The 21,465-nt window shown below is 31.7% G+C and overlaps 1 protein-coding gene across 3 annotated transcripts in view; it reads right to left on the bottom strand.

Annotated features, from left to right (window-relative positions):
• Positions 1 to 21,465, bottom strand: part of LOC113555165 (solute carrier family 12 member 4) — a 255,848-nt gene that overhangs the window by 33,469 nt on the left and 200,914 nt on the right. For 2 of the 3 annotated variants that reach the window (XM_026959518.1, XM_026959519.1), the window contains exon 1: positions 18,822 to 19,396. The exons of the other annotated variant lie outside the window; for it this stretch is intronic. In XM_026959518.1, coding sequence (XP_026815319.1) covers positions 18,822 to 19,035 — 214 coding nt within the window. In that variant the 5' untranslated portion in view covers positions 19,036 to 19,396. Of the gene's footprint in view, positions 1 to 18,821; positions 19,397 to 21,465 lie in introns of those variants that run through there. 3 annotated transcript variants of the gene reach the window in all.

Raw genomic sequence — 21,465 nt, 5'->3', positions numbered from 1 at the left:
TAGAGATCACCCGCCGTCACAAGGAAAACTCGTAAAATAAAACAATAATAATAACAAGTCTGATATGAGACGTTTTATGAAAAATAATACTGAAACCCTCTCTTTAAAAGAATTCTAGGCGTACCTTGAAGTATTTCACATTGTATCAAGTTGGACTTATCTTTTTTATTATTTTTTTATTGCGAGCTATTATAGACATTATACTTGTATCAATAACCAGGGCCTTTTGTTTTAAAAATTACGCCGAAATACGTATTTAATGGCAATAACAGTTGTGAACTGTGATAGCACGAATTTTAATTTTACCAAATGTACGAAGCAGACTTACAAAATATTTTGTACCTTGTTCTTGTAGAATTCATTTTTTATTATTATATAACTTACTCGTGATTAACATAATGTACATTTTATTGAACGGTAAAACATTTTTAATTTTACGGGTAGTTAATAGTACATTTACTTAATTGATTTGTATTGTAATAATTTTAAAGTCTAAGCGAGTATAAAATAATGCCATAGTACATTATACAAATACATATTTTGGTCATACATTCTTAGAAAATCTGTCTTATTTTTCATGTTACAGATCCATTATGGAAACTAAAAAAGTTTTATGTATAAAATCTAAAAACATTAGTTATTATAAATATAAAATATGTTCACACATTTTTTAAAGTATCTATTATACCTATATATGTTTTTAGTTTATAAATTCTTAAGAAAAAATGCATCAGTAAAATATTATAGTGTATAATATGTATAAGGTGTACGCACATAATCCGTATTCGAGTATAATTATTATTTATTAATAATTAATAGTTAGTTATTTACATTAATTATTTTTAATTTTTGATTATTCTAAAATAATAAATACAAGATAGTAGAAAAAATATTTTTACTAATTTTAAAATATGTATCTTAATAAAATCTATTGATTTTTATATATTGAACGCCAACTATTAAATGACTCGAATTTGAGTCATAAATATACGCTATTATTATAAAGCTGCTATATTTTATATTGCGAATTTTTTTCCGAGTGATATTTTGCTGCCGGTATTAATTCTTTACGATATTTTATTGGCGATTTTTTGGTTACACGGTATTTTGTCGGAATACCGAAAAAAGTATTATATTTTTGTTTTCTCCCTGTTGTATTATGTAAGCAATTCAAAAAAATATGTACATGTATAACTATCTCTTTACTTAAAGGGGATATATATACGAGTATGTTTAAAAAAAAACAAAATATTACTTTATATAAGTTGTTTCATTATTTTGAATACATTTGTACAAGAAATAAAAAATAAATCCCACGGAAACGGCTCGTTTCATTCGATAATTTCTACGATTATCGAATTTGAGATATACGACCTGCAAAACACGCAGATATACATCATAATATTATACTTCATACTGTATAGTCGGTACCAATATTTTTAATCAAACGCCTAAAAACACTAAGCGCGTGACTATGCAGAGTATAATATTATGATATTATTATATACATTGCAGAAACACGTCACCGTGGCTGATTTCCTATTTGGCCGAGTGCCCAACACCTGTTCCACGCGAAAAACTCGGTCACGACAAACGGATGGCTCGCGGATCTTAGGACGGACGCGCGCGAATGAAATCTACGCGGTCGTCTCCCGCACAATGTCCGATGTTATCCCGTCGCGTACATCGCTGTGTATGCCACAGTCACGATTATGTTTAAAATATATTATGTACGGCGAACACATCTATGATTCTGTCTCACGTCGCAGACAATTTGGCGTTTATACATGAGCGGGTATATACGGTTAGATCCCACACGATGATCATTTTTTTTTTTATACGAATTATTATGAAATAATAATTTATTTTAGTTACACACACGGTTTCACATAATATAATGTTATTATAAAACGCGATGGTATTTTAAACAAATGACGATGCAATTCATAGTAAATCGCGGTAACCTACTGAAGTTAAAAGAAAAATATTGAATTTTGTCGTCAAGTTATTTTACTATAAATTTGTGTGAAATATTTATACGTGTTATTATACAGTTCACGGGTCTTTCATATACCTCCATAAATATTGGGGTAACCAGGCCTTTGGATTTGAGGCTTCGAGTTTCACATAAAATTATATTTTCGTACACTAATGACCTTTTTTGTTTGTTTGTTAATACATTAACTATATGTATACGATAGGTACTTAAAATGTCTGTTTTTTTTTTTACATAGATTAAGTTTTTTCACTCTGATACAAACTTATATATACGCTCGCGTATTAATAAGTGTACAGGGCGATATAATATTTAATGCAATATGTTCGTTTTTACGGCAGGTTATCGCCTTATCCGTAGCGGCGTATAGCCTATGTATACGTATAAAATGTAATAAATACGATTTTATTGTGGCGCGGGCAATCTCACTGCCGTTTTGCAAATAAATAACCACTATATTTTATGTTACGGAAGTTTTTTGGTTTTATACGCAGTTAATTTAAACGGCTGCCATTGTAAAGAAAATAATGTTTCCGTTTGAAAGTTCACCGGGCAAATAATTAGATACTATGTCCGTTCCTCCTTAATACATAAGCTTTTATATGTTTAAAAATAATAATTGTAGATTGTTATTTGTTTGACAAACGATATTATTTTTAGATCAACATTTTTAGGAAAATAATATAATTCTGCTGTCACGCATTTCAATAAGATATATAATGTAAAACTTATAAATAATGATCATTTTATGTTATACTATAATAAATAGCTTAAACTGAATTGGTTATAAATAAATAATTTTTGCATATTATCATGTACACAGATGGAGTATAAAAGTAAAATACAGTATAAATGCACATCATATTATATTGCCTGACATCGCGCGTTTACAGTATAGTTGTTGAAACTGCCCGAAGATATGTATATAACAAACACCGTCCGAGTGACCGTTGTCGGAAGGAGGTGTGATTGGGGTTGTGACAGAAATGGGTATTATATTAGGAAATTTAGTGGACCGAAAAGGGACTTTGCGGCAGTTATTCGTCTTTCCGCGAAATAAAACGGAGACGATAATCGGACTAACTCAAAGTTTACTGCAACAAGAATGATGGCCCTACTAACCATATACAATATACTTATAGTTTAGCGTAGGTAAGGTATGGTACGCGTACTTCAGGGAATCTTTACCACAAAGTTTACGAGTTCTCCAGTTCGCCAGACGGCTTTATATTATTACTGTTATTATCGTTACATCAAATCCTTATTCTGGGTAGGTTGTCATTCACAAAGCGTTTTTATCAAGTCAGACTGACATATGCGGGTATTTTCCTATCTTCGAAAACTTCAATTTTTTCCATCGACGCCTACGACCCTCGCATGTACAACGAAGGGTTTTTCGAATGTTGTATGACAAAAAGGGCGGGGATTACGCTGGGTTCTCGAGTGCTGTAGTAATGTGTTTGCCGAATATTCGAAAAGCTATTCTTCAGCAAAATACTCTGCTTCAAAATATATTATCTTTTTACCAAAGAGACTTGCGACAAAAAATTATAAAACTTCATTGAATACATCTTACATCAATTTTTCATTACAAATTTATTTATTGGAATTCTGGTGTTTTGCCCAACTCAAAGATTATATTTTCAATTATCTATTTAGATTGTTTTATACAATTTAATGAGTAGTTTATGGTGACACAAATTATTTTTTTTCAAATAAGAAACAACATTTTATATTATTAATCAGATGATTTATGTTTGAAAATGTTAATGTATCTAAATCAAAATTTGAACAATTATTTTCTGATTTATTAATATGCACGGAATAAAGGATAATAGTCCTTAAAATGGGTTCATAGAAAAAATATAAAAATAGAATAATATCTAATATTGGATTTGATATTTATTATACTCCCACTATTCTTACAAGTTATAAAATATTGATAGATTAATATAATAATAGTTGTTAATTATACGAGTAATTATTTAAATCTTCAAATTATCATAACCTCCTTATCATCCAAACCCATTATTATCGTGAATTTATTATCACATAAGTACACAAAGATAAATAACTAATAAATTACTAGTTTGAAATTTGTTTTAGACATATCAGTAATTTCAAAAAAATTGCTTCATTCTTTACAGCAAAAAAGGGTAGGTTTTTGTTCGAAAACGACCAAATCACCACAGGGTACTCTTCTATCAGTATACAAAATCTAAGCAATTGAAAGCATGGTCCCGCAGTAGATTTATAATATGAAAATTTCAAAAACCAGAATTTGAATTAATTCATTATATCAAAGAAAAAAATGGAAGCGAGAGTGTTTGGCGAATTGGAATCACCCTCTCACATAATATATTATATACGGTGGACGGATTTCCGTCATTAAACGCAGCCGCGCCACATAATCTGCACACAGGGTGTCAACGGCAAAACGTAATTATCTCCGTTCGAGTGTATATACGGTCGTCGCAGAAATGTATATATTACTTACGTATAGTAAGCACTACGCGTACTAGCGGAGATCTCATATCGGTATAACTTTGCGTGTCTGTATAGGTTAGGTAAATTACGGTGTGAACGACGTTAGTCGCCTCACGTGCATGCAAGTCTTTTGGATGATTAAATGTTATTATTTCGGTTCGAATAGAGTGCTCCTTCAAAGGGGCTGTCGGACGAAACTACGAAAGCACATAGGTATACACTCGTAATATTATTTTCTATCCGTCTGGAGCCTGAATAAAACCCGCCGGAAAATACCCATCGTCGGAGAGTTACAGAACCTATTACACAATATTATAAAACGTTTCATACGGCTTACGTGAATAAACGTTTATCGTATAATCCTGGCCCGTTAATAATTGCTTATAGGCGGTAACATACTACGATAATAAATTTTAATTTAGTTTTATTTTTCCATACCACAGTTGTTATACGGATAATGTCATGTCAATAACGATCATGATACAATAATTATTTAATATGCGTTCATATTGTTTTGGCATTTTGATAAATGATTAGACGCTGTAGAAATTATTTATGTCGCAGTATGCCGGTTTACAATTTTCGTTTTCGATTTTTTTTTTTATTTGTTCAAGTTTATTATCATCACCCAAATTTCATTAAAAACATAACAAAATAATAGATAATTCAAAATAAATTAATATTAATAAAAATAAAAATAAATGTTTATTTAATAAATATTTAATATTATTAAATTATGATAAACGTTATTTAATTACTCAATATTTTAGAAATTACTACTTAAGTAGAAGTTTCAGCTGAAATTTTTTTTAAATATTTTTAATATTTATATTAAAGCTATAATGTATACATTTTATTGATATACATTGTACAATTTAGTTACGATGTTAATATTATGGTTGACAGATTTTATTAACTCTTGGCAATATTTATGGTGTAAAATATAAATTATATTAGATGATAAATTCAATATGGCTTCTTCGTAGAGTATACACACTATGAGTACATGAAACTTCTCTTCTCTTTCTAAGTATTGGAGTTTCAGAAATGAAAAAAATCCACGACGTGTTTGATATTAATTTTTGAAGTTTTTGGAATGACATAAAAAACAGGGTTAGAAGAAAATCAAATCCCGACGCCAGTAAGCCGAAACTGGGTCAGTGAATAATTAAAGGAAGGTTTCTTTTTGCGAGGTTTTAACCAACCTTCCCCTCTGGTCGGAGAAATTGTTATTTTTAAGGACAACCCCGTTCTGCGCTTGACTGTAAATACAGTCGACAAGTAATTATTTGACAGCTTCTGACCACTCGTCATCTGGCGCCAAACTGGTCATGACTTAAATGCATCGCAAATGTTTTACGTCATTTGCAAAAGAACGTACAATTTCGCAATTGCAAACATTGCCATAGCGCGCAACTGTATTTTGTGAATGTATGATGCGAAAATATATTATTTTTTGAGACTATTAAACTACTATACGAGTGACCGTAGTAATTATTGAGCTGTTATCCGATATGATTATTTATGGAAATGGCGTAAAATGGCAATCACCTTCCACCACTTTATCGTTAGCACGATAACCAAAGATCACATATTTTAATTTCATATTAAAATTAAATTAAATTGATACTTGACTGTAAAAAATCAACTAAACTAATGGTCTTGAATAACATTATTCTGCAAGTAAATAATATGATTTTTGATACATTTATAGTTAGTACTTTTATTCAATTAAGAATAATTCACAATTGTGTTATTTGTTGTATCCGGTCACACAGAATGTATGAATATTAAATATCAAATATACAAATTCATTGAAATGACTAATTTTTATTAACTCTGTTAATCAAACAAAGTATGTATTTATTTTTATGTACATTATTATACAAAGTACACATCATATGGATACAACTAGATAATGTTCTAAAAGGACAATCTTATAATAATGAACAAAAATGTACATTCATTCTGAAAATGTATGTAAAATGATAAAAATAATAATGTTATATTACGGTTGTAATTGAAATTGTTTATCAATTAAGTTATATTATCGAATGGGAATACAAAATTATATTTTTTTTAATAATGTACATATAGTAGGTACATCAATTGTATACATGTTATAAGGATAATGTAAGTATAATATAATAGAATAATCAATTAATTTAATTTATTCTATAAATAATCTGTATATGTGTGATAATCTCTACCTACTAACGGTAGAAGGTATGTTAAATGTTAAAAAATAGTGAATATGTTCTAACTTATTTATTTATAAATCATTTTTAAAGAATTAATGTAACGTGATCGCATTTAAATCGGTTGATGTATGTCCTCGGGGTCCTATTTTGCGCGGGTAGATTATTATATTATACGAATTTGTAATAATATATTATTGTAATAACTATATTTTTGAGAATCGTATTAGAAATGTAAATTTAAGCAAAAAATAAAAATAATATATAATATCAGTAGATATAATAGATATACCGAGTTTTTTTTTCGCAGAGCATAATGTCTTGAAGTTAATGACTTTGATCAGCGTACCTACTAGTGATCCAACGTAATTTTATCATGAAAATATTTTTAATAAAACAATTAATTAAAGATGATTGTTCAGTAGCTAAATCATTTCTGTTATCAAACTAGCTATGCGATATAAATGAAGGTCAGTATTAAAACGTGTATAAAGTTGAACGAGTATTTTTAATTTACATTGCCGGATCAATGTTAATTGTACACTATGTTTTAGTGTTTCAAAATTAATTGACCCAAGGGTGTACAGTGTACACTCTTTATAATGTAAATGCGAACAAATTTAATAGTGTTTATAACGATGAAGAGATAATGACAATTGTTTCGGTAATAAGGTACGGTTAATAACGCAACTTAAATTACTTAACATTAATAATTAACGGTTTATTTTTTTAATCTAGAATTATTATATAGTATTATTTTAATTGAAATAAGAAAAACGTTATTAAATGCCAACTGTATGTCAATTTTTCTACAACAGTATAATGAGCTCAAAATTAGTATTTTGTTTTTGCATTTTATAAACTTACAAATGTAGAAAAAATATACCTAGAGCTTCGTGTTTAAATTAAATTACTTTTAATGTAATTATAAATTTGTTTATCTATAAACATATTTCATGCGCTGCTAAGAGGAGTTTAAGGTTTCATAATCAAAATCATAATTTTATTTTTAATTAATTTTCACTCTTTCTATATTTATTTTTTTGAAAATTGTTAAGTCTAAAGCGTATTTGAATTTAAACATTTTATATAGTATAAACTAGGTATATTAAGAAAATTTAAATTTATTCATAAAAATAACTTTGTACGATTTTAATAACATAATTTATAACTTTGATCAACGGCCACGTGTTATGTATTTAATTTGAGTCGTGTAATTTTAGAGTTTTTAAAATATTTTACCAATAGGAAATTTGTATAATTTTCCGGAAAATGCAATTTGAATTACTTATATTATATACCTGATGCTTTTGTATACACAATTAAATATTATAATATTACACACGTATACAACATAAGATAAATATGGCTAGGTTGTTAAACTTAATCGACGGCGGCGTGTGGATATTGATCATAGTCGTATACAGAATCGAAGGAATTTACAATATAAATGATTTACTATATTATATTGTATTCAATGCACGCAAGGCGTATGTAATGCATGCACAATATGTAGACGGGTATCTATACTATTTACATAGGTCACGCCGTTGTTGCAGTCGACTGCCACGACTTCCGAGGATTAAAATTACAAATTAGAATGAATCATTTGTTTAAACGATTTTCAGTATACTGTGAAATATTATGCGTGCCCGGCGGTACATAAATACAGATGAGCGATAATATAATATATTAGTTTCAGCTTTTAGCGCGTTCCGTATATGTATATAATAATATGTTGTACCTACACAGTTTACGCGACAGTTCTGAAACGAACGATAGTTCGATGTAATTTCCATGTATAATTTAATATATAATTATCCGGATCGATTGGCTTTCGTCCAGTTCACGCATTGTTCTCGCGGCTAAACGGCAATAAATTTAACGTTTTGATTTGGGCGGTTAACCCGTTTTGGCTTCTCGTCGCAATCGAACGCCGCCACACAGTCGATTATTATATTAATAAAGTGTCCCCCCGCCTGAGCAATACTATGAGGTAGCAAAAAAAAAAAAAAAAATGTGCACTAAAATCGCCCAAATCGTTGTTATACGCGGACGCGCAGATCGACCGCAGTTATGTTTGTAATTTTATAAATCTGCACGCATTCCTATATTGTGACGGTGTCTAAAATTTCTTGTTCGTCTACTTTAATTTTTTTTAAGTATACTTCCGGTGATAGGTGTGCATACTACTGTTAATTTTGCTTTCTACGCTGTACTATCTCTACAAACTTTTCATATTAAATCGAATTAAAAAAAATAATAATATAAGTAAAGGGGATAAAGTACGGTGCGCAGGAAAAACATTAACGTGAAAGTTTTTGGCGATGTTCTGCGAACCACGAACGAAATAAAACTATAATCGCATTGCGAATGTTTTAGTCGTCGAAGTTTGATAAACAAACGCGTCTATGTAATTATCGTGAATAATATTGTATAATATTATTGTCATATTATAATGTGTTGAGTATATTTTTTTACGTATTTGTTACTCGATATTATTTTGACACAATTCTGGTTGTATAAGGTAATAATTAATAATTATACTATTACCGTGTACCTATTGTAATAATTAACATCAATTATAATAATAATAATTATTATTATTATAACGAATAGAAAAAAGAGAAAATTGATGGACGCAAAGTATATAATTTGTCAGTATGAACGTCAAGCAGAATAAATGTTCAAATAATAATAATAATAATTATAATACACCTATAGTTCTACGATTTTGTACCGAATTTGAATTCGGTAAAATTATATTAAACCGCACTACAGATGATCAATTTTCTATTCTAATATAATAAGTATGCGAATAATTTGTTAAGTATGCTCTACATATTGTATAATTATACGAGAATGCTGACTCCCTGGTTTCCATGCGTAATTTAATTTAAAACGAAATGTACTATTATCCAATAAGCTGATAATGTTTTAGTAATAAATAATAATAGAATAATAGAATTTAATAGTATATAATACACACCATGTTCAAATTTACATTACTAAAACAGTTTATGTAAACGCATGCAAACAACGCTTGATAAATAGTGGTTGTCGTACGAATTACATGCAGACAATTTAATTAATGATTTAATGACAGTAAGACAAAATATGATGACAATAATATCATAAAGACTCTGATAACCTCTTGTGTCGTCTATTTTAACTTCAGAAGTGTTAGGCCAACCGCGTCGTATCAAAATATTTTAAACGTGTTGAATACGTATTTTTGTTTTATAAAAAATAAAAAATAAAATTATATCGGTAACCACGGCAGTGGAAGACATAGCGTCGGATAAAACGGGGGCATAATAACTATTATTATAGGTATTGCAAGGTATAAAATAAATGCATAATCCGCGTAGAAAGACCTAAACCGGAATATTGTTATTTAATAATTAAATTACCGTTTCGGTGTCATAATATAACACTATTGTTTTAAAATCGTTATACATTTTCATAATGGCCTTAGTGTTTGCTATTACATCGTTTGTCTGTCCTGTTCCTATGTATTTTTTTTTAAAACCGTTACAGTGCCAATTAATTAGTACAACCAACTTATACAAATTAAAGTGACGTTTAAACATTTCCTATTCTAATTGATTCTCGCTAGAAGGACGACGCGACGTGATTACATTCGATTTTTTTTTTATGTACATAATATAAGTAGTTAATATTATCACGGGCGACCTTTATCCTTTTTAAACGTATGGAAGATAAAGATTTTCGAACATATCAATATAATGTTGACAGCTAAATGATATTATAATATAAGCGAATAACGGAATACATGAATGGTCAAATAGATAGTAAAATACTATAAATAATAATAATTTAATTGGTACGCCCAAAGAAGAACATGCTGGCTGATTTACATTAATCTAATAAGCGCTACAAAAAAAAACCGATTAGGCACATAAGTCATTAAAATGAATTGGTTTCAAAATAATATGTGGATTATAATATAATAGAAGAAACGTTGTTAATATAATATAAACTGAATACAATAACTTTACTTCGAAATAATCAAAAACCATACATGCCATGACATATAAATTTAATAATTATTTTTATTACTAATTATAGTTATTATTATTTAGTCAATACATTTTATCGTATAAATTTCGGATTATTGGACCAAAGCGTTTAACGAATGTCCGATAAATGAAAAACACATTAAACGTCGACTTGGTACACTATTTTTTTTTTTATGATCCTATGGTTATGTTAATCGCTGGCATTTAGGTAATCCCTCGTGTGATTATAGATGGGTGGCCGGGTAGGCGAGTACGGTTAAAACGCAATTTACATTTTGCGAGGCAAAAACGAGATAAATTCCCTGGTTACACCTTTTTTTTCTTTATTTTTTGAGGAGGGATTGCAGGAAAGGTTTTTTTGGACCAGTGCCCGCATTTGTCAGTTTACTGTAGATTTTGTTTTCAATTTGCTTCCAAAGCGCTCATAATACGTACAACGAGAAACCACGGTAGTACCTAACTGGCCTTTTTTCTGGCCGTTAAGCACGCTGTTGTTTGCCCGGCCGCCATCGGCCTATCCGTTGGCTGAGACCCAGTAAAATCCTTCAGCTCCCGAAACCACCCACAACTATAGCCATCCCTTTCCAGCGCCCGTTATACTGTCCTACCGACACTTGTCTTCTGTAGTAGGTAGTAGTTGTACGACCGAAGGATGAGATTGTGTCGGAGGCGCGGCGATTTCATCTTTGTCGTAATACTCCAACAACTATCGCAAAAAGCGAAAATCAAAACCATTTGCAATTCCTCGCTGAATAGGCGTTGCTCGAAATTCATAGCAAATAAAATGTAGAATTAAGTCGTGTTTATGACGTGTCGATATTATTATGTGCGTAGATACAAGCGCTGGGTCTTGAGTTTGATCACTTGTGAGTGTAAAAAGCGTATGATAAAATATTTTAATCGATAAAATTTGGTGAAATTTTATTTATCTCATCGATTAATGAGCCGCAGTCAAATGTCAAGGTTTTGAGTGGTCATGTATTTATGGATGAGATATTCACGTCTGTTTTGTATAATATATAATGTAATGTGTAAACTAAAAATTACTGTACTGACCGCTGAGCTTGCATAGTAAATTCGACAAACACTCGTTAAAATGTTGGAATTAATTAATTTAGTATCTTTGTGTGCTTATTAATCATGCTGCTAACATTCGCGGATACTGTTTAATTATTCAATAGTTAATTTTGGATTATTTAGTTGATTTGTAACAATAGTAGAACATTAAGCTGAAACTATAACATAGGTAAGTCAAAATGTGGATAATTGAATCCCCCAAATGTTCATTTCCACATTTGGCAACAACAGCAGAGGATTTTAACACAATTTACATAGCATTATAGCTTTTTGAAATGTATCTTTCGTGGTAACTATTATTATTGTTGAGTCATTAAATACAGGCATAATAATCGGTTTTTAAAATTAGATCTTAACTATGAATATTTTGTTTAAAATACATAGGTAAAGTTATTTAATTTCTAATATAATCATAAATAAATAAATATAGAAATAATTTTTCTGAAAACTTTTTTTTATTTAAAATAATGTTTTTACTTTAGATATTGTAGGTGCAGTTTCCAGAATGAATATTTTGATATGAATCTATGATGTAAGTGTATTATCGTAAAGTTTTATATATTCCTATTAAAATTTATCAAAATCAGTATATTTATCAGTTATTTATTATTAACATAATTTTAGTTTGATATATTTTTTTATATAATATCTAATAAATTATTGATTATATTGATTATAATAAATATGATATAATATGTATATTGTATATCTTGTATATATTATAATTATATTAAATAAATATTTTTGATTCAATCGTTATAATAAAGGCTTGAAACCTTTATGATTTTTTTTGTTCCCGGTTATAAGTCTGCTTTTTTTTTAAAAGGGAATGTTCCGATAAAAACTGGTATATTTATAGGTAAAGTTTTTTTTTCAAAAGGTAAAAAAAAATAAGTAATCGCAAACTTTACATACAAAATGATAAGATCAAATAATAGGATAAAATAATTTAAGTAAGTTTATACTATTTTGGTTTTAAAAACATTTTTTTTTTAAACAGGTTAAAATGCATTGTGAAAAGTTGCAATACTAATGCATCATAGTGGCATAGATTGATACAATAAAATACTCAATTGTCAAAAGTAATTTAATTTGATTAGTAGAATAGATTTTTGTTTGATATTATATATTTGTATAGCTATGTGACTAACTTTGTAGTTGTAAATGTTGATTGTTTACTGAATACCTGAATGATAGGTATATAATTTCCTTCGATTGAAAAGTATAATATTGATATCATGTTATCATTAGTCAAAAGAATCAATTTTATAGTTTTATACAATACCCTGTACATCTTTTAAAGTCTTAATTATTTTACTGAATAGCTGTGATTCTGTGAGTTTGTGTAGACTTCCCGTTAGAAGTTGTTACTTGTAAGCTTCAGTAAAGTTTAAACTTGAAACTACTACAATTTATACCAGAAATTTATTGTACGTATTTTATTGTCAATATATCAAGATTTTTTCTATAAAATTTATATTTTGTGTTAATAGTACCTGGTACAATACCTGGTATTATTTTAAATTTAAATTAAAATGATGAAATGGTACTAAATATTTTAGTATAATATGCTATTTTATTTTTATAAGAAAATATTCATTAGTTATCGAGCACATAATATTATGCACATAAATAAATAGGTGTATTATTTATATTATATATTTATTAGTCTTTGTTACTATAAGATAACAACTTTTATGGATACGTATTTATGATAGTTCTGATGGTATCATCCCATTTTGTCGAATTCCACTTTACCGACAAAAAACTAGTTGTATACAGATTGATAACAAATCCCATTTGGCCGAATGCTATTTTTTCGAATCCCATTTTGTTGAAAATTTTTTTTTAAAGTTTTTTTAAGCTCTTTTTTCTTATTTAAAAGAGCTTGATATTATGACTCAAAAAAAAAATGTAACCAAGCTCCAAAAATGAGAAAAAAGTACAAAACTTTAGAAGACCGATTAAAAACGGCAAAAGAGCGGTAAATACTAATTAATTAACTATATATTTATAATATAATATTAATACCTCAAATGTATGTTTAAAAACATTTGGAAATGGACAAATATCTATTATGGAATATCTAGATGCGGTTATTTACCACTTCCATTTTGAATAAAATTATAAATTTTTGACAAATGTTTTTATACGTTTTTACTAAATATTAATTATTTTTACTAATTTATACTATAAATTGTTGACAAATGTTTTTATATATTTTTACTAAATATTAATTATTTTTATGTAATTATTTCATTTATTTTTTATTATATCACGATTTTATTTGGCTGTATATTTTCAATTAATATTTTAACGAAACAAAATTCTCTTTTATTATGCTTAAAACTATACATTTTTGACAAATGTTTTTAAATACTTTTACTAAATATTAATTATTTTTACTAATTTTTACTATAAATTGTTGACAAATATTTTCATATATTTTTACTAAATATTAGTTATTTTTATGTAATTATTTCATTTATTTTTTTATTATTTTACCATTTTATTTGACTATATATTTTAAATTAATATTATAACAAAACAAAATTATATTTTACTATGCTTCGGCGAGATGGGATTCGGCGAAATGGGCCCAAATCGGTTCTAATAACCAATTTATTAGTCATCACTCATCAACGTCACTAGAAGCATCGTTCAAAACTATAAATAAACTAAAAGGAAATAATCATAACGATGGGTCAATAGACAATAACTAATTGGCGGGTCGGTAACGTTTTATATTATATTAAAATGTTGATAATTGCACATATTGTTTTCTGGAACTTTTGATGGATATAGAAATAGAAAATTATAAATCCACGTACACATTTGCAATCATATAAATTAATCGATAATTATTATTACTTAAATAAATAAAATAGCTAAATAATGTTGGAACCGAAAAAACTCAAAACATCCTCTATCTACCAATATCAGTATCAGTTCTGAAGAAAATAGAAAATAGAAAAATGATTTCGGTAAGGTTTCGGTATCCAGTTTCAATATTTTAAAAAGGTTGAAGTGGTTCTAGTTCAATTTTAATTGAAATTCCAAGTCTTAATTATTTGTATTAAGAAAAAAAAAATATGAATCATAATATTAATTGTTCCACTAACTAAAGTAAGTGCTTGAATTTTTTTAAACTTTTAGTTAAACCCATGCTCAATATATAAAAATATATTTATTCAAACTTATTATGTTTTAATGCTAATTTAGTTTCCATGAAATCGTAACTATAATTATAGATATATGGTTCTACATAATATTATACTATATTCTAATCACGTAATATTGCTAAGAATTTTTTTAAAATTATAAATCATCTGTTTAAACATTTGACAACGAATGTAAAATGGTTTCTGTTTAATTGAAATATATTAATTGATCAGGCGAAGCAAAGCGTATGACTTAACAATGATATGACAATTGTCAGTTGATTTTTAAACGAATATGTGTGTCGTATAATTTTATCTATAAAAAAAAAAATACAAAAATTTCCACATTTTTTCATTAAAATGGTACTTAATTGACATTTTTGAATCTTTCCTTATAAAATTCCTAATTATATTTGTGTTACAGCTATTGTTATAATTTATATTAACTCTACCAGTTGACATACCAATTAAATGTTAATAAATTATTTCAATATTTTTGTGAATGGAATAAAATTAGCTTTATATGTTTTGTATAAAAAAGTAATAATAATATTAATATAAATTGTTACAATATAACCTGTTATATAATTTTATTTTGTATAAAATTAGGTGTAAAATAGGACAAAATTTTTTATTTTTTTAATATTATGTTATGATTTTACCTTTCTAAATTCAATAATTTTTATCAAAACACGTAAACTTTAACTGTATTTGTTATTAAGCTTAAACATATTTAAATATTTTATAATAAGGATGATTATTTTTTAATTTTCAATAATATCTTGTAGATTTGCGATTAAAAATAAGTCATATTTGTTTTTTTTTATTGATAACTAAGATAACTAGTTTTAACTAATTTTTTCCGACTAAAATCAATTGGAAATTATCAAAGCAATATTTTGAATTCATAATTATTTTGTGAACAGATTTTGATTGTATTTTAATTGAGTTAGGTCTGGAAAATTGAATTATTATTGAACGTCCTTTCGTCTTATTATTGTTTGAAGACTTAAACAATTTCTTTGACTAAAGAGTTTAAATTTTGTTAAAATATGTTTCCTGTAATTATTATGATATTGTGGGCACTGGTTTATTGATGTTACATTACATTCGGTAATTAATTATTAATTTAATTAATATGGGTTAATGTTTCTCGCCATAATTGAGTTACATTAAATGTAGGCAGGTACAATAATAATGTACCGCAATAAAGAATAGTTTCTTGAAAATGCAGAATTGTACAGCTTTTACGATGACTAAAGACTTATTGGCATTCCTATATCTTTACACATTTTTAACCATGAATTGTACGAATTTATATAAGTTCGATGGTGCACCCAGAAAAGTGCTATATACGTATGCCATTACTTTCATAGTTTCACATATAAAAACTTATGATTTCCAATTATACGGTTGCGTGTGTGTATTATACAGTACAAGGACTATAAATGCCTTAAATGTATATGTACTTATATAATAGCTTTGTATCGATAGTGTAATCATTATTTTTACGCTTGCTTGCAAACGTTAACCGTGGGAGTGTAATTGACCGATTTAAGGACATGCGGTAAAATGGCTGTACGAGAAAAATCATTTTTATTATTAAATATACGTATAAACGTACCCGAAATGTCATAATAAGTAACATAAGTAAGTACACGTTTTTCACAGTTAATCGCATAACTATAAATTATAATATTGGCGATCGGTTTGAGCTGCGGTTTTCGGCCACACATAGTTACAAATAGTTTACAACTATAACTTTATATTGGAACTATTTACCTATACCACGAGTACGATGGCAGACCCACGAGGTTAATGGGGGGGGGTGTGATGGGTTAAGTTACATTTGTCTCCCCGGACAAATTTATTATAATTTCTCACCGGAGTTGTTTTATGTATTTCATTGTATTTTTTTAAACCGAAAACGGAATGTTAATGAAATACTCGGCTGCATATGTTTTTAAATTTGTATTTTTTGTTATACGAAGACCTCAACTATCAGTTATAAGAATCATAACGTTCTCTTTTTTATTGTTTTTAACACTGTTTAATATTTTAACGATATTGTTAAAATTGAGTGTTAACGTCAATTGTAACTTCTATTAACAACTATATGCTTTTAGGTTATATTCTTATTACGGAGTTGGAAAAATAACAGTTTTATTTTTTAATGATACAAGACAAACGTTTTATTCGTTCAAAACATTGTTTTGTTTTTGTTTTACACGGTTTTTTGTAACGGTTTAAACATATTTGAAATAACTTACAATATTTTTTCTTCAATTTTATGTGTTTGTTTGTTTAATTTATAATAATGCTTTGTTTTTGATGTAATACATATAGGTACATAATAAAGTATACAGCATTCTTATAATATTATCCATACATCATGGTTACATCTACTGTGGATCTACAATTCCGACCCTGACTTTAAAGTTTAAAGATGTATAATATAATATTAATATGCGCACGTATGAACTATCATACCTAACATAGTTAAATGTAATCTCGGGATATAATAATATCATAAGGAAATTGTTCGTCTTGACGCACATCCAAAATCCGTCTCCGACCGTTCTCGGAAGTCTTATGGTGACATCGAATTGCGCACACACTATGCGAAATAATATATTGCATAATATAATATATGAAAGTGTGCCAATATACGCAGCTGTATATATAGAATGTATGGATTGATACGAATTTGTATAACGACTAATATATTATATCAATATAATATGGGTGATAATGGTGAATTTTTTGATTATTTTAATAATGTGCCCGGACGACGACGGCCGTGTCAATGACGTCGGTCGGATATGGAATCAATCGATACAATATACGCATAAGTATAATATATGCGTACGGGTCTTGTGCGGAGACAACGATATGACATGATCACGTCATGTAATAGTAGTATATGATTGTCGTTTCATCGGTCTCGTACCGTTTAGCCGGTACATATTATTTAAAATTTCGGAGTATTATGATAATAATATGTGTACGCGCTGTCGTCTTAACGACGTGTTTCGATGGAAAACAATATTAATATTATAATATGGTACAGCCACCGCAGCTGTGTATAATAATATAATATTATATTATGTCACCGTAGACGATTATTATTATTGGCTGCGTAGACCGTCTCCGTTCCAACATTTTTGCACAGTTTTAATAATAACGACGTGATACGCGTTTCTCGAGAAACTCACATAAACGTCGTACTTAAAAAACGTAAATAAATTAGCTCAATCATCTCGTTTACGGACTACTGGTATCCAAGACTGGCCTAAACGACGGACTTATGCGGCCTTTGCGAACCGGTTCGACCAGGAATAGTGATATTGAGTATTTATATACAGAAAAAAACAATTTTGTCTTAACTATAAACTATATAAGAATAAAATAATTTCAAAAACTGCTTGATAATTGTCAGGTCATTAAAGACGTTTTGGATATCATGATATTTGCCAGTTGGTCAAGACGTGTTATTGGAAAGAGTTTAAGAGGAATGACACTTAAGTAAACGTCTCTTATGCTCATTGCTATGCTCACTGTAGTCTTTAGTGGGCACTCTTCGACGACGGTTGACATACAAAAAACGGTTGTTTTTAAGTTCACGACTATTGACTTTAATTTCTAAAATAGAGAAGAAAAGCGACCTGTTTGAAGTTTGACGGGGGTAGGGGGACGTCACGGTGCTCAAAAGCAATGGACTCAAACGCTGTGCAGATATGGTCATTTTGCAGGAATATTGAACCTGCCTTACGACTAAACAACTGCGGCGTTACTATATATGTATATGCACTGTAATGGTACTCATGTTATTATAATTCGCCCTCGAGGCGGTCCGTACCTCTCTTCCGCGGCGTATCCGGTGACGGGACGACTGCGGCCATGGCGGCCGCCGACGAACCGCCGTTCTGGTGGTGCTGTCTAGCTGGCGACGGTCGGGAACCCTCGTCAAGCTGCTGCTGTACCGGCGGCGGCGGCGACTGCGGCGTGGCCTCGGCACAGACCGGTTGTTCGGCAGACGCGGCGCCGTTGACGGCGCCCGGATTGTCGGACATGTCGCGCGCGCGTCGTACACCCTACACGCGGCGACGACAGAGACGACAGAGACGACAAAGTCGACGGCGGCGAGTGAACGCGACGGCGGAAAACGCCAGCGATCGGAACGTAAATCGGGAAGGCGCAGACGGAAACGTGTTCTCCGGAATTGTTTTGTTATTGTGTTGTGCACGCCGACGTGTAATCACGGCACGGGAACACGTCTGATAGATTGTAAACAATAACAGTATGTCGTGTATAGGTCGTCACAGACGGCGGGTTCTCGATGCCAATCGGCGTTTCGGCACGCGCGGCGGTGTCTCGTCGACGAGACGACGACAACGACGACAGCGGCGATGGACGCGGGCGTCTGTGTGTCGCGCACCGCACGGCCAGACTGCGTATTCGTTTATCATCAACACCACGCGCGGCGGCGGCGGCGGCGGCGGCGGCAGCGACGGCAACGGCGGACGCTGGGGAAGCGCGCAGCACACGCTCTGCCTAGCGCGTCCCACCCCGCTCCCGCCGATCGCGGTGGTCCCTTCGCCATCGCCCGGCGGTCCGCTCTACACCGCTTTCCCCGGCCCGCGCTGCGCCGCCGCGTTCGTTCTCTCGCGGCCCAGGCGCGCCGTAGCGAGGCTGCGGAAAGCGCGCGCTTCGCCCCCGTCATAAAGGTTTCGGGGCCGCTGTTCGATAATTCCGAGCACTCCTCAACCGCCGCCGCCGCCTTCCTGCTAGCCCATCCTGTCCACCGCCCGGCCGCTGTGCCCGCCGCCGCTATCACCGTCGTCGTCGTAGTCGTCGTAGTCGTAGTCGTAGTCGTAGTCGTCGTCGTCGTCGTCGTCGTCGTCGTCGTCATCGTCGGTCCCCGGACGCCGTCGACCCAACTACGGCAGGCGTGGAGTGTGATGGTCGTCGGACGCGGTGCGGGGGAGGGGGACATTTTGCACCGACGGCGGTAGTGGCGGTGGTGTTGGTGGTGGTACCAGAACGTACCACGCCCGCTCTAGCGCACAGCATCCGCCTCCTCACCCCTCCCCATACACAAACCGTGGTACACACGCACGTAGACGTATAATAGTGCATACAACCGTCGGTCGCGTGCTCGCCACCACTACCACTACCGCGGTATGCGCGCGCGCCCGTGTGTATATGTGTGGTGATTTCGGGATACAGTGTCGGCGGCGATGGCGGTGATGTAAGTGGGGGGGGGGGGGTAGAAGGAGGTGCGCTGCCGACTGACCCCGATGCGTGTTGTTCTTCTCGCGCGCTCCGCCGCCGCCACCGCCGCCACCGCCGCCGCCGCCGACGACGACTAAAAGACGACGACCGGCGAGGAATCAGTTTTATTTATTTTTTGTCCCTATTTCGGGAGACGAACGGCCCATACCTGGATGCTGGTTTTTTTGCGGCATTTCGAAAGTAGTTATTATTTATCATCTCTCTTCCACCCCTATACCGAATCGCATTATCATTATTGTTACTATTATTTTAATTACATTATACTATGCACGCAACTGATGAAATATTTGCCGACGGTTTAGAAAATATTATATTATAGTAAACGACGACGTTTGCCGACAACTAGAATATCTCCACCACTAACCCCCCTCCCGGTTTTGTGATTTGTCATGAGCTACGTGACAGCCGTGCGGGGGATTTTCCCGGAAATCATTTCCTTGTCCGACGATGCAGGGTATCAACGTCACGCCGCTCGATAGTCATGACACGTGTCTACAGATGCGGAGTGACGGCGATTTATAATAATTAATAGTTACCTATACTATATAGATATATCGACAAACGAAAAGCGAAACTTTCGATTGACATAGTTTCCCCCGAGTCGTTAACAGCAGTAATCGGTTCGATTTACGTTGCTGTATAGGGCAAGCACCACCGTTTATATAATATCCATTTATTATTGTCGGTAAATTGGCCATTAAAACCATTATTCCGTTGTACCTACGTATTTTCTGCCTGCAGTCTTCCCTAACAATTCTTCACTTCTTCAGTTATTCATCGGTACCTCCGGAATTCTATTTACTTACAATACTCTTTTCAATTCTATCTTCCCGCCTCAGTCTTTAACACCCTACAGTTATTAGGGGTGTTTTCCCCTGAGTTTGAAAACCATCTTGATTTGTAATAACCATCAATCTGCTATAACCGTTTCATTATTACTACTTCTTCTTCTTCAAAAAATATTTCCCGAGAGCAGTTGGAGTTTTTAGCACACTTTTAATATTCTCCATTCACCTGTACCATATTTTATACCATGTTAATTTGTAAACGGAATCGTGTTTTTTATAAGCTTATACGAAAAATAAGCGGTCATCTGCCGCCGTCGTACGTTCCTCGTTTTCTGCACCATCTGTCGTAAAACGAAAAGGTCATGTATAAAGTGTGGGTACTGCTTATGTGCAGCAGCTTTGGCCGAATCCCGCCACGGT

Source organism: Rhopalosiphum maidis, chromosome 2 (assembly GCF_003676215.2).
Source record: "Rhopalosiphum maidis isolate BTI-1 chromosome 2, ASM367621v3, whole genome shotgun sequence".
Classification (NCBI taxonomy): domain Eukaryota; kingdom Metazoa; phylum Arthropoda; class Insecta; order Hemiptera; family Aphididae; genus Rhopalosiphum; species Rhopalosiphum maidis.
The sequence above is the reverse complement of the archived record's forward strand: the minus strand, read 5'-3'. Positions and strand labels throughout refer to the sequence as shown.